Below are 12,545 nucleotides of genomic sequence, written 5' to 3'. Positions count from 1 at the left end.
CAATGTGGCAATGGTCCACAAGTGGATGAGGGAGGGAGAGGGGGCGGCATGGAAGAGGCTGGAGATGGCGTCCTGTAAAGGAACGAGCCTAAAGGCACTGGTGACGGCGCCGCTACCGCTCTCTCCAAAAAGGTATACCACGAACCCAGTGGTGGCGGCAACCTTAAGGATCTGGGGGCAATGGAGGCGACATAGGGGTGTGACGGGTGCCTCGGTGTGGTCCCCGATCAGGAACAACCATAGGTTTGTCCCAGGAAGGATGGATGGAGGGTCCAGAGCTGGCATCGGGCAGGAATTAGGAGATTGGGAGATTTGTTTATTGACGGGACGTTTGCGAGCCTGGGAGCGCTGGAGGAAAAGTATGAGTTGCCCCCGGGGAATATCTTTAGATACATGCAAGTGAGGGCGTTTACGAGGCAACAGGTGAGGGAATTTCCGCTGCTCCCGACACAGGGGATCCAGGATAGAGTGATTTTGGGGGTATGGGACGGGGAAGGCAAAGTGTCCGAAATATATCAGGAGATGAGCGACGCGGGGGAGGCGCTGGTAGAGGAGCTGAAGGGAAAATGGGAAGAAGAGCTGGGGGAGGAGATTGAGGAGGGTCTGTGGGCTGATGCCCTAAGTAGGGTAAATTCCTCTTCCTCATGTGTCAGGCTTAGCCTGATATAATTCAAGGTTCTACACAGAGCACACATGACAGAAGCGAGGCTGAGCAGGTTCTTCGGGGTGGAGGACAGGTGTGGGAGGTGCCTGGGAAGCCCGGCGAACCACACACATATGTTTTGGTCGTGTCCGGCACTGGAGGGGAGTGGCAAGAGTGATTTCAAAGGTGGTGAAGGTCCGGGTCAAGCCAGGTTGGGGGTTGGCTATATTTGGGGTAGCGGATGAGCCGGGAGTGCAGGAGGCGAAAGAGGCTGATATTCTGGCCTTTGAGCACTCTGGTAGCCTGGCGAAGGATCTTACTCGTGTGGAAGGAAGCGAAACCCCCCGGCGTGGAGGCCTGGATAAATGATATGGCTGGGTACATAAAGTTGGAGAGGATTAAGTTCGCCTTGAGAGGGTCTGCGCAGGGGTTCTACAGGCGGTGGCAACCGTTCCTAGACTATCTCGCGGAGCGTTAGAGGAAGGTCGGTCAGCAGCAGCAGCTGTTTTGTTCTGGTTGGGGTGGAGTGGGGGGAGCACTATTTTTTGTTACTTTGTTATATCACTATTTTATTTAAATTATGTTATTTATTAGTTATTGTGTTATCTTTTTTGTTGATTTGTAAGGTGGAAAAATTGTGTTTGAAAACTTTAATAAAATATATTTTTTTAAAACTAAGGTTCTATACAGCTGCAACATGACTTGCCAATTTTTATACTCAATGCCCCGGCCAATGAAGGGAAGCATGCCGTATGCCTTCTTGACTACCTTCTCAACCTGTGTTGCCCCTTTCAGTGACCTGTGGACCTGTACTCCTAGATCTCTCTGACTTTCAATACTCTTGAGGGTTCTACCATTCACTGTATATTCCCTACCTGCATTAGACCTTCCAAAACGCATTACCTCACATTTGTCCGGATTAAACTCCATCTGCCATCTCTCCACCCAAGTCTCCAAACAATCTAAATCCTGCTGTATTCTCTGACAGTCCTCAGCACTATCCGCAATTCCACCAACCTTTGTGTCGTCTGCAAACTTACTAATCAGACCAGTAATATTTTCCTCCAAATCATTTATATATACTACGAACAGCAAAGGTCCCAGCACTGATCCCTGTGGAACACCACTGGTCACAGCCCTCCAATTAGAAAAGCATCCTTCCATTGCTACTCTCTGCCTTCTATGACCTAGCCAGTTCTGTATCCACCTTGCCAGCTCACCCCTGATCCCGTGTGACTTCACCTTTTGTACCAGTCTGCCATGAGGGACCTTGTCAAAGGCCTTATTGAAGTCCATATAGACAACATCCACTGCCCTACCTGCATCAATCATCTTAGTGACCACCTCGAAAAACTCTATCAAGTTAGTGAGACACGACCTCCCCGTCACAAAACCATGCTGCCTCTCACTAATACGACCACTTGCTTCCAAATGGGAGTAGATCCTGTCTTGAAGAATTCTCTCCAGTAATTTCCCTACCACTGATGTAAGGCTCACCGGCCTGTAGTTCCCTGTATTATCCTTGCTACCCTTCTTAAACAAAGGAACAACATTGGCTATTCTCCAGTCCTCTGGGACATCATCTAAAGACAGTGAGGATCCAAAGATTTCTGTCAAGCCTCAGCAATTTCCTCTCTTGCCTCCTTCAGTATTCTGGGGTAGATCCCATCAGGCCCTGGGGACTTATCTATTTTAATATTTTTCAAGACGCCCAACACCTTGTCTTTCTGGATCTCAATGTGACCCAGGCTATCTACACACCCTTCTCCAGACTCAACATCTACCAATTCCTTCTCTTTGGTGAATACTGATGCAAAGTATTCATTTAGTACCTCGCCCATTTCCTCTGGCTCCACACATAGATTCCCTTGCCTATCCTTCAGTGGGCCAACCCTTTCCCTGGCTACCCTCTTGCTTTTTATGTACGTGTAAAAAGCCTTGGGATTTTCCTTAACCCTATTTGCCAACGACCAATAGGCACTTAAAATGCTATGCAGAAAGCGCTCACATCGCAGAGACTGCAGCAATAACATTACATTTGCCACAGTCCTTTCCAATACTCAGTCCTGGCACTACTGCTGCACAACTGTTCCCAGGACAGGTACAGCACGGGGTTAGATACAGAGTAAAGCTCCCTCTACACTGTCCCCATCAAACACTCCCAGGACAGGTACAGCAAAGGGTGAGATACAGAGTAAAGCTCCCTCTACACTGTCCCCATCAAACACTCCCAGGACAGGTACAGCACGGGATTAGATATAGAGTAAAGCTCCCTCTACACTGTCCCCATCATACACTCCCAGGACAGGTACGGCACGGGGTTAGATACAGAGTAAAGCTCCCTCTACACTGTCCCCATCAAACACTCCCAGGACAGATACAGCACGGGGTTAGATACAGAGTAAAGCTCCATCTATACTGTCCCCATCAAACACTCCCAGGACAGATACAGCACGGGGTTAGATACAGAGTAAAGCTCCCTCTACACTGTCCCCATCAAACACTCCCAGGACAGATACAGCACGGGGTTAGATACAGAGTAAAGCTCCATCTATACTGTCCCCATCAAACACTCCCAGGACAGATACAGCACGGGGTTAGATACAGAGTAAAGCTCCCTCTACACTGTCCCCATCAAACACTCCCAGGACAGGTACAGCACGGGGTTAGATACAGAGTAAAGCTCCCTCTACACTGTCCCCATCAAACACTCCCAGGACAGGTACAGCACGGGGTTAGATACAGAGTAAAGCTCCCTCAACACTGTCCCCATCAAACACTCCCAGGACAGGTACAGCACGGGGTTAGATACAGAGTAAATCTCCCTCTACACTGTCCCCATCAAACACTCCCAGGACAGGTACAGCACGGGGTTAGACACAGAGTAAAGCTCCCTCTACACTGTCCCCATCAAACACTCCCAGGACAGGTACAGCACGGGGTTAGATACAGAGTAAAGCTCCCTCTACACTGTCCCCATCAAACACTCCCAGGACAGGTACAGCACGGGGTTAGATACAGAGTAAAGCTCCCTCAACACTGTCCCCATCAAACACTCCCAGGACAGGTACAGCACGGGGTTAGATACAGAGTAAATCTCCCTCTACACTGTCCCCATCAAACACTCCCAGGACAGGTACGGCACGGGGTTAGATACAGAGTAAAGCTCCATCTATACTGTATAATTGCACAGTCCTCTTGACTGGTTGCGAAATCCACTGTCAGCTCTGGGCAGGCACTAGCACATTGCGATAACCTTCACAGTTCAATGAAGATGCTCACACTGTGTTACAGTCTTATCTCCAGAGTCTTGACTCGTACAACTGAAATAAACCTTACTTGTACAAACCTTATTAATAATGCGATTGGAGAAAAGAAAGGGGCTCTGCTCCCTGCGTTCGTGGAAGTTTAAAGCCATCAGAGCATCAGGACCAATCGAGAAATAATTGTTCATGGAGAAAATCTAAGAAAGAGGAAAAGGAGCCGATTGGGAATGTGGAACTTGCACAAATAGCACAATACAGCATGCACCCAAGGAAGCGGCCAGGCTCACTCTGTACCCGAGGGCAGGAGGCATTCAGTGTGGGCGTGCAGTGGGGCAGTCAGAAACTTCAGGGGAGGGGGAGGGTCAGCACCTTCAGGGGAGAGAGAGAGAGAGAGAGAGTCAGCACCTTCAGGAGAACAAAGAAAATTACAGCACAGGAACAGGCCCTTCGGCCCTCCCAGCCTGCGCCGATCCAGATCCTTTATCTAAACCTGTCACCTATTTTCCAAGGATCTACCTCCCTCTGTTCCCCGCCCGTTCATATATCTGTCTAGATGCATCTTAAATGATGCTATCGTGCCCACCTCTACCATCTCCGCTGGCAAAGCGTTCCAGGCACCCACCACCCTCTGCGTAAAAAACTTTCCACGCACATCTCCCTTAAACTTTCCCCCTCTCACCTTGGAACGGTGACCCCTTGTAATTGACACCCCCACTCTTGGAAAAAGCTTGTTGCTATCCACCCTGCCCATACCTCTCAATTTTGTGGACCTCAATCAGGTCCCCCCTCAACCTCCGTCTTTCCAACGAAAACAATCCTAATCTACTCAACCTTTCTTCATAGCTAGCACCCTCCATACCAGGCAACATCCTGGTGAACCTCCTCTGCACCCTCTCTAAAGCATCCACATCCTTCTGGTAATGTGGCGACCAGAACTGCACGCAGTATTCCAAATGTGGCCTAACCAAAGTCCTATACAACTGTAACATCACCTGCCGACTCTTGTACTCAATACCCCGTCCGATGAAGATAAGCATGTTGTATGCCTTCTTGACCACTCTATCGACCTGTGTTGCCACCTTCAGGATACAATGGACCTGAACTCCCAGATCTCTCTCGACATCAATTTTCCCCAGGACTCTTCCATTGACCGTATAGTCCGCTCTTGAATTAGATCTTACAAAATGCATCACCTCGCATTTGAATTGAACTCCATCTGCCATTTCTCTGCCCAATCTATCTATATTTTGCTGTATTCTCTGACAGTCCTCCTCGCTATCTGCAACTCCACCAATCTTGTATCATCTGCAAGCTTGCTAATCAGACCACCTATACCTTCGTCCAGATCATTTATGTATATCACAAACAGTGGTCCGAGCACGGATCCCTGTGGAACACCACTAGTCACCTTTCTCCATTTTGAGACACTCCCTTCCACCGCTACTCTCTGTCTCCTGTTGCCCAGCCAGTTCTTTATCCATCTAGCTAGTACCACCCTGAACCCCATACGACTTCACTTTTTCCATCAACCTGCCATGGGAAACTTTATCAAACACCTTACTGAAGTCCATGTATGACATCTACAGCCCTTCCCTCATCAATTAACTTTGTCACTTCCTCAAAGAATTCTATTAGGTTTGTAAGACATGACCTTCCCTGCACAAAACCATGCTGCCTATCACTGATAAGTCTATTTTCTTCCAAATGTGAATAGATCCTATCCCTCAGTATCTTCTCCAACAGTTTGCCTGCCACTGACGTCAAGCTCACAGGTCTATAATTCCCTGGATTATCCCTGCTACCCCTCTTAAACAAAAGGACAACATTAGCAATTCTCCAGTCCTCCGGGACCTCACCCGTGCTCAAGGATGCTGCAAAGATATCTATTAAGGCCCAAGCTATTTTGTCCATCGCTTCCCTCAGTAACATTGTATAGATCCCATCCGGACCTGGGGAATTGTCCACCTTAATGTAGATGTAGAGGAAAGGATGGTGAAGATGATTCTGGATAAGAGCGAAAGTAACAGGGTAGTTATTATGGGAGACTTGAACTTTCCAAATATTGACTGGAAAAGATATAGTTCGAGTACATTAGATGGGTCGTTTTTTGTACAATGTGTGCAGGAGGGTTTCCTGACACAATATGTTGACAGGCCAACAGGAGGCGAGGCCACATTGGATTTGGTTTTGGGTAATGAACCAGGCCAGGTGTTAGATTTGGAGGTAGGTGAGCACTTTGGGGACAGTGACCACAATCCGGTGACATTTACGTTAGTGATGGAAAGGGATAAGTATACCCCGCAGGGCAAGAGTTATAGCTGGGGGAAGGGCAATTATGATGCCATTAGGCATGACTTGGGAGGGGTAGGTTGGAGAAGTAGGCTGCAAGTGTTGGGCACACTGGATATGTGGAGCTTGTTCAAGGAACAGCTACTGCGTGTTCTTGATAAGTACATACCGGTCAGGCAGGGAGGAAGGCGTCGAGCGAGAGAACCATGGTTTACCAAAGAAGTGGAATCTCTTGTTAAGAGGGAGAAGGAGGCCTATGTGAAGATGAGGTGCGAAGTTTCAGTTGGGGCGCTTGATAGTTACAAGGTAGCGAGGAAGGATCTAAAGAGAGAGCTAAGACGAGCAAGGAGGGGACATGAGAAGTATTTGGCAGGTAGGAGCAAGGAAAACCCAAAAGCTTTCTATAGGTATGTCAGGAATAAAAGAATGACTAGGGTAAGAGTAGGGCCAGTCAAGGACAGGGATGGGAAGTTGTGTGTGGAGTCTGAAGAGATAGGCGAGATACTAAATGAATATTTTTCGTCAGTATTCACTCAGGAAAAAGAGAATGTTGTAGAGGAGAATGCTGAGACCCAGGCTATTAGAATAGATGGCATTGAGGTACGTAGGGAAGAGGTGTTGGCAATTCTGGACAGGCTGAAAATAGATAAGTCCCCGGGACCTGATGGGATTTATCCTAGGATTCTCTGGGAAGCCAGGGAAGAGATTGCTGAGCCTTTGGCTTTGATTTTTATGTCATCATTGGCTACAGGAATAGTGCCAGAGGACTGGAGGATAGCAAATGTGGTCCCTTTGTTCAAGAAGGGGAGTAGAGACAACCCCGGCAACTATAGACCGGTGAGCCTCACGTCTGTTGTGGGTAAAGTCTTGGAGGGGATTATAAGAGACAAGATTTATAATCATATAGATAGGAATAATATGATTAGGGATAGTCAGCATGGCTTTGTGAAGGGTAGGTCATGCCTCACAAACCTTATCGAGTTCTTTGAGAAGGTGACTGAACAGGTGGACGAGGGTAGAGCAGTTGATGTGGTGTATATGGATTTCAGTAAAGCGTTTGATAAGGTTCCCCATGGTAGGCTATTGCAGAAAATACGGAGGCTGGGGATTGAGGGTGATTTAGAGATGTGGATCATAAATCGGCTAGCTGAAAGAAGACAGAGGGTGGTGGTTGATGGGAAATGTTCAGAATGGAGTTCAGTTACAAGTGGCGTGCCACAAGGATCTGTTCTGGGGCCGTTGCTGTTTGTCATTTTTATAAATGACCTAGAGGAGGGCGCAGAAGGGTGGGTGAGTAAATTTGCAGACGACACTAAAGTCGGTAGTGTTGTCGTCAGTGCGGAAGGATGTTGCAGGTTACAGAGGGACATAGATAAGCTGCAGAGCTGGGCTGAGAGGTGGCAAAGGAGTTTAATGTAGAGAAGTATGAGGTGATTCACTTTGGAAGGAATAACAGGAATGCAGAATATTTGGCTAATGGTAAAATTCTTGGAAGTGTGGATGAGCAGAGGGATCTTGGTGTCCACGTACATAGATCCCTGAAAGTTGCCACCCAGGTTGATAGGGTTGTGAAGAAGGCCTATGGTGTGTTGGCCTTTATTGGTAGAGGGATTGAGTTCCGGAGTCAGGAGGTCATGTTGCAGCTGTACAAAACTCTGGTACGGCCGCATTTGGAGTATTGCGTACAGTTCTGGTCACCTCATTATAGGAAGGACGTGGAAGCTTTGGAACGGGTGCAGAGGAAATTTACCAGAATGTTGCCTGGTATGGAGGGAAAATCTTATGAGGAAAGGCTGATGGACTTGAGGTTGTTTTCGTTAGAGAGAAGAAGGTTAAGAGGAGACTTAATAGAGGCATACAAAATGATCAGAGGGTTAGATAGGGTGGACAGTGAGAGCCTTCTCCCGCGGATGGAAATGGCTAGCACGAGGGGACATAGCCTTAAACTGAGGGGTAATAGATATAGGACAGAGGTCAGAGGTAGGTTCTTTACGCAAAGAGTGGTGAGGCCGTGGAATGCCCTACCTGCAACAGTACTGAACTCGCCAACATTGAGGGCATTTAAAAGTTTATTGCATAAGCATATGGATGATAATGGCATAGTGTAGGTTCGATGGCTTTTGTTTTTTGACTTCCCATGTCGGTGCAACATCGTGGGCCGAATGGCCTGTACTGCGCTGTATCGTTCTATGTTCTATTAATGCCTTTTAGAATACCCAAAACGTCCCCCTTTCTTATGCCGACTTGACCTAGAGTATTTAAACATCCATCCCTAGCCTCAACATCCGTCATGTCCCTCTCCTTGGTGAATACCGATGCAAAGTACTCATTAACAATCTCACCCATTTCCTCTGACACCACGCATAAATTCCCTCTTTTGTCTTTGAGTGGGCCAATCCTTTCTCTAGTTACCCTCTTGCTCCTTATATACGAATAAAAGGCTTTGGGATTTTCCTTAACCCTGTTAGCCAAAGATATTTCATGACCCCTTTTAGCCCTCTTTATTGCACGTTTGAGATTTGTCCTACTTTCCCGATATTCCTCCAAAGCTTCATCAGATTTAAGTCGCCTAGATCTTATGTATGCTTCCTTTTTCATCTTAGCTAGTCTCACAATTCCACCCGTCATCCATGGTTCCCTAATCTTGCCATTTCTATCCCTCATTTTCACAGGGACATGTCTGTCCTGCTCTCTAATCAACCTTTCCTTTAAAGACTCCCACATTTCAAATGTGGATTTACCCTTAAACAGCTGCTCCCAATCCACATTCCCTAGCTCCTGCCGAATTTTGTTATACTTTCCCCAATTTAGCACTCTTCCTTTAGGACCACTCTCGTCTTTGTCCGTGAGTATTCTAAAACTTACGGAATTGTGATCACTATTCCCAAAGTAATCACCGACTGAAACTTCAACCACCTGGCCGGGATCATTCCATAATAGTATGGCCCCTTCCCAAGTTGGACTATTTACATACTGCTCTAAAATACTCTCCTGGATGCTCCTTACAAATTCTGCTCCATCTACGCCTCCAACACTACATGAGTCCCATTCAATGTTGGGGAAGTTAAAATCCCCCATCACGACCACCCTATTGCTCCTACATTTTTCTATAATCGGTCTACATATTTGTACCTCTACTTCACGCTCGCTTTTGGGAGGCCTGTAGTAAAGTCCCAACAATGTTACTGCACCCTTCCTCTGTCTTAGCTCTACCCATATTGCCTCAGTGCTCGAATCCTCCATCGTGCCCTCCTTAATCACAGCTGTGGTATCATCTCTGACCAGTAATCCAACTCCTCCACCCCTTTTACCTCCCTCTCTATCCCTCCTGAAGCATCTATACCCTGGGATATTTAGTTGCCAGTCTTGCCCTTCCCTCAACCGAGTCTCAATACCAATAACATCATATTCCCAGGTACTAATCCAAGCCCTAAGTTCATCTGCCTTACCTGCTACACTTCTCGCATTGAAACAAATGCACCTCAGACCACCTGTCCCTTTGCGTTCATCATCTCTTCCCTGCCTACTCTTCCCCTTAGTCATATTGAGTTTATTATCTAGTACCTTACTGGCTTTAGTTGCTGCCTCTTTACTGACCTCTAACTTGCTAATCTGGTTCCCCTTCCCCTGCCACATTAGTTTAAAACCTCCCCAACAGTGTTAGCAAAAGCACCCCTTAGGACATCAGTTCCAATCCTGCCCAGGTGTAGACCATCCGATTTGTAATGGTCCCACTGCCCCCAGAACCTGTCCCAATGTCCCAAAAATCTGAATCCCTCCGTCCTGCACCATCTCTCAAGCCACCAATTCATTCTGACTATTCTTGAATTTCTACTCTGACTGTCTCGTGGCACTGGTAGCAATCCTGAGATTACTAACTTTGAGGTCCTACTTTTTAACTTATCTCCTAACTCCCTAAATACTGATTGTAGGACCTCATCCCGTTTTTTACCTATATCGTTGGTGCCTATATGCACCACGACAACTGGCTGTTCACCCTCCCCCTTCAGTATGTCCTGCAGCCGATCTGAGACATCCCTGACCCGTGCACCCAGGAGGCAACATACCATTCGAGAGTCTCGTTTTCGACCACAGAAACGCCTGTCTACTCCCCATACGATTGAATCCCCTATGACTATAGCCCTGCCAGTCTTTTTCCCACCCTTCTGTGCAGCAGAGCCAGCCATGGTGCCATGAGCCCGGCTACTACTGCCTTCCCCTGGTGAGTCATCTCTCCCAACAGTACCCAAAATGATACACCTGTTTTGGAGGGAGATGACCGCAGGGGACACCTGCACTGCCTTCCTGCTCTTTCTCTGCCTTTTGGTCCCTTTTGGGAGGGAGAGAGTCAGCACCTTCAGGGGAGAGAGAGAGTCAGCACCTTCAGGGGAGAGAGAGAGAGTCAGCACCTTCAGGGGAGAGAGAGAGAGAGTCAGCACCTTCAGGAGAGAGAGAGTGTCAGCACCTTCAGGGGAGAGAGAGAGAGAGAGAGAGAGTCAGCACCTTCAGGGGAGAGAGAGAGAGTCAGCACCTTCAGGGGAGAGAGAGAGAGACAGTCAGCACCTTCATGGGAGGGAGAGAGAGCCAGCACTTTCAGGAGAGAGAGAGACAGCACCTTCAGGAGAGAGAGAGAGAGAGAGAGAGTCAGCACCTTCAGGGGAGAGAGAGAGTCAGCACCTTCAGGGGAGAGAGAGAGCGAGAGAGTCAGCACCTTCAGGGGAGAGAGAGAGTCAGCACCTTCAGGAGAGAGAGAGTCAGCACCTTCAGGAGAGAGAGAGTCAGCACCTTCAGGGGAGAGAGACAGTCAGCACCTTCAGGGGAGAGAGAGAGTCAGCACCTTCAGAGGAGAGAGAGAGAGAGAGAGAGTCAGCAGCTTCAGGGGGGAGAGAGAGAGTCAGCACCTTCAGGAGAGAGAGAGAGTCAGCACCTTCAGGAGAGGGAGAGAGAGAGTCAGCACCTTCAGGGGAGAGAGAGTCAGCACCTTCAGGGGAGAGAGAGAGTCAGCACCTTCAGGAGAGAGAGAGTCAGCACCTTCAGGAGAGAGAGAGAGAGAGAGAGAGAGTCAGCACCTTCAGGGGAGAGAGAGAGAGTCAGCACCTTCAGGGGAGAGAGAGTCAGCACCTTCAGGGGAGAGAGAGAGAGAGAGAGTCAGCACCTTCAGGGGAGAGTCAGCACCTTCAGGGGAGAGAGAGAGTCAGCACCTTCAGGTGAGAGAGAGTCAGCATCTTCAGGAGAGAGAGAGTCAGCACCTTCAGGGGAGAGAGAGAGAGTCAGCACCTTCAGGGGAGAGAGAGAGAGTCAGCACCTTCAGGGGAGAGAGTCAGCACCTTCAGGAGAGAGAGAGTCAGTACCTTCAGGGGGGAGAGAGAGAGAGAGAGAGTCAGCACCTTCAGGGGAGAGAGAGAGAGTCAGCACCTTCAGGGGGAGAGAGAGAGAGTCAGCACCTTCAGGGGAAAGAGAGAGAGAGAGAGAGAGAGTCAGCACCTTCAGGGGAGGGAGAGTCAGCACCTTCAGGGGAGGGGGAGAGAGTCAGCACCTTCAGGGGAGGGAGAGAGAGTCAGCACCTTCAGGGGAGAGAGAGAGAGTCAGCACCTTCAGGGGAGAGAGAGAGAGAGAGTCGGCACCTTCAGGGAAGGGGGAGAGAGTCAGCACCTTCCGGGGAGAGAGAGTCAGCACCTTCAGGGGAGGGAGAGAGAGAGAGAGAGAGAGAGAGAGAGAGAGAGAGAAAGAGAGTCAGCACCTTCAGGGGAGGGGGAGAGAGAGAGAGTCAGCATCTTCAGGGGAGAGGGCGATTCTGTAATCTCAGTAAAGGACGGGTGCTGGTGGGGCTGAGAACTGGGTGTGTGGGTGGCATGGGGGCCTGAACCCGGAGGAATTTTGCGGGACGGTGTATTTTGTGTAACAGTGAGTTTGAATTAACAATCATTACCTTGGGCCCATGGAAACTGTAAAATCCTTTTGTTACTCGCACCCTCCACCTGTGGGCACATTGGGAAAATGGAATCAATATTGTAACGTGATCTGTTTCTCCCACAATATCTTCTTTCTCTTGGACTTTTGCTTACATTGAATTTGTATCTCTGGGAAGCTGTGATCTCACTGTGACCCTGTTTCTCGATTCCAGGTACAGTCTCAGGACTGAGGAACCAACATTCAACCTGGAGATCAGACATGGAAATCACAGCTCTGTCCTTGAAACTTACAGCAGCAAAGTGACCACAAATCGTGTCCGAAGGTCATTGAGCTGAAATGTTAACTCGCTCCGCAGATTCTGCCTGATTTTCTGGATATTTCCAGCATTGCCAATTTCTGGGAAAACTGTCTGACCGCCAAATAGCCTTCTTCCC

General features: G+C 48.5%; 1 protein-coding gene across 1 annotated transcript in view; it reads right to left on the bottom strand.

Moving 5' to 3' along the window:
- The window catches only part of dgke (diacylglycerol kinase, epsilon), a 106,733-nt gene that overhangs the window by 25,425 nt on the left and 68,763 nt on the right, over positions 1-12,545 (bottom strand). The window contains 2 exon segments of the mRNA XM_072483887.1: positions 3,993-4,106; positions 12,128-12,176. Of these exon segments, the coding sequence (XP_072339988.1) occupies positions 3,993-4,106; positions 12,128-12,176 (163 nt within the window).

Source organism: Scyliorhinus torazame, chromosome 18, assembly GCF_047496885.1.
Source record: "Scyliorhinus torazame isolate Kashiwa2021f chromosome 18, sScyTor2.1, whole genome shotgun sequence".
Classification (NCBI taxonomy): Eukaryota; Metazoa; Chordata; class Chondrichthyes; order Carcharhiniformes; family Scyliorhinidae; genus Scyliorhinus; species Scyliorhinus torazame.
Note: the sequence above shows the minus strand (reverse complement) of the source record. Positions and strands in the feature narration are given on the sequence as shown.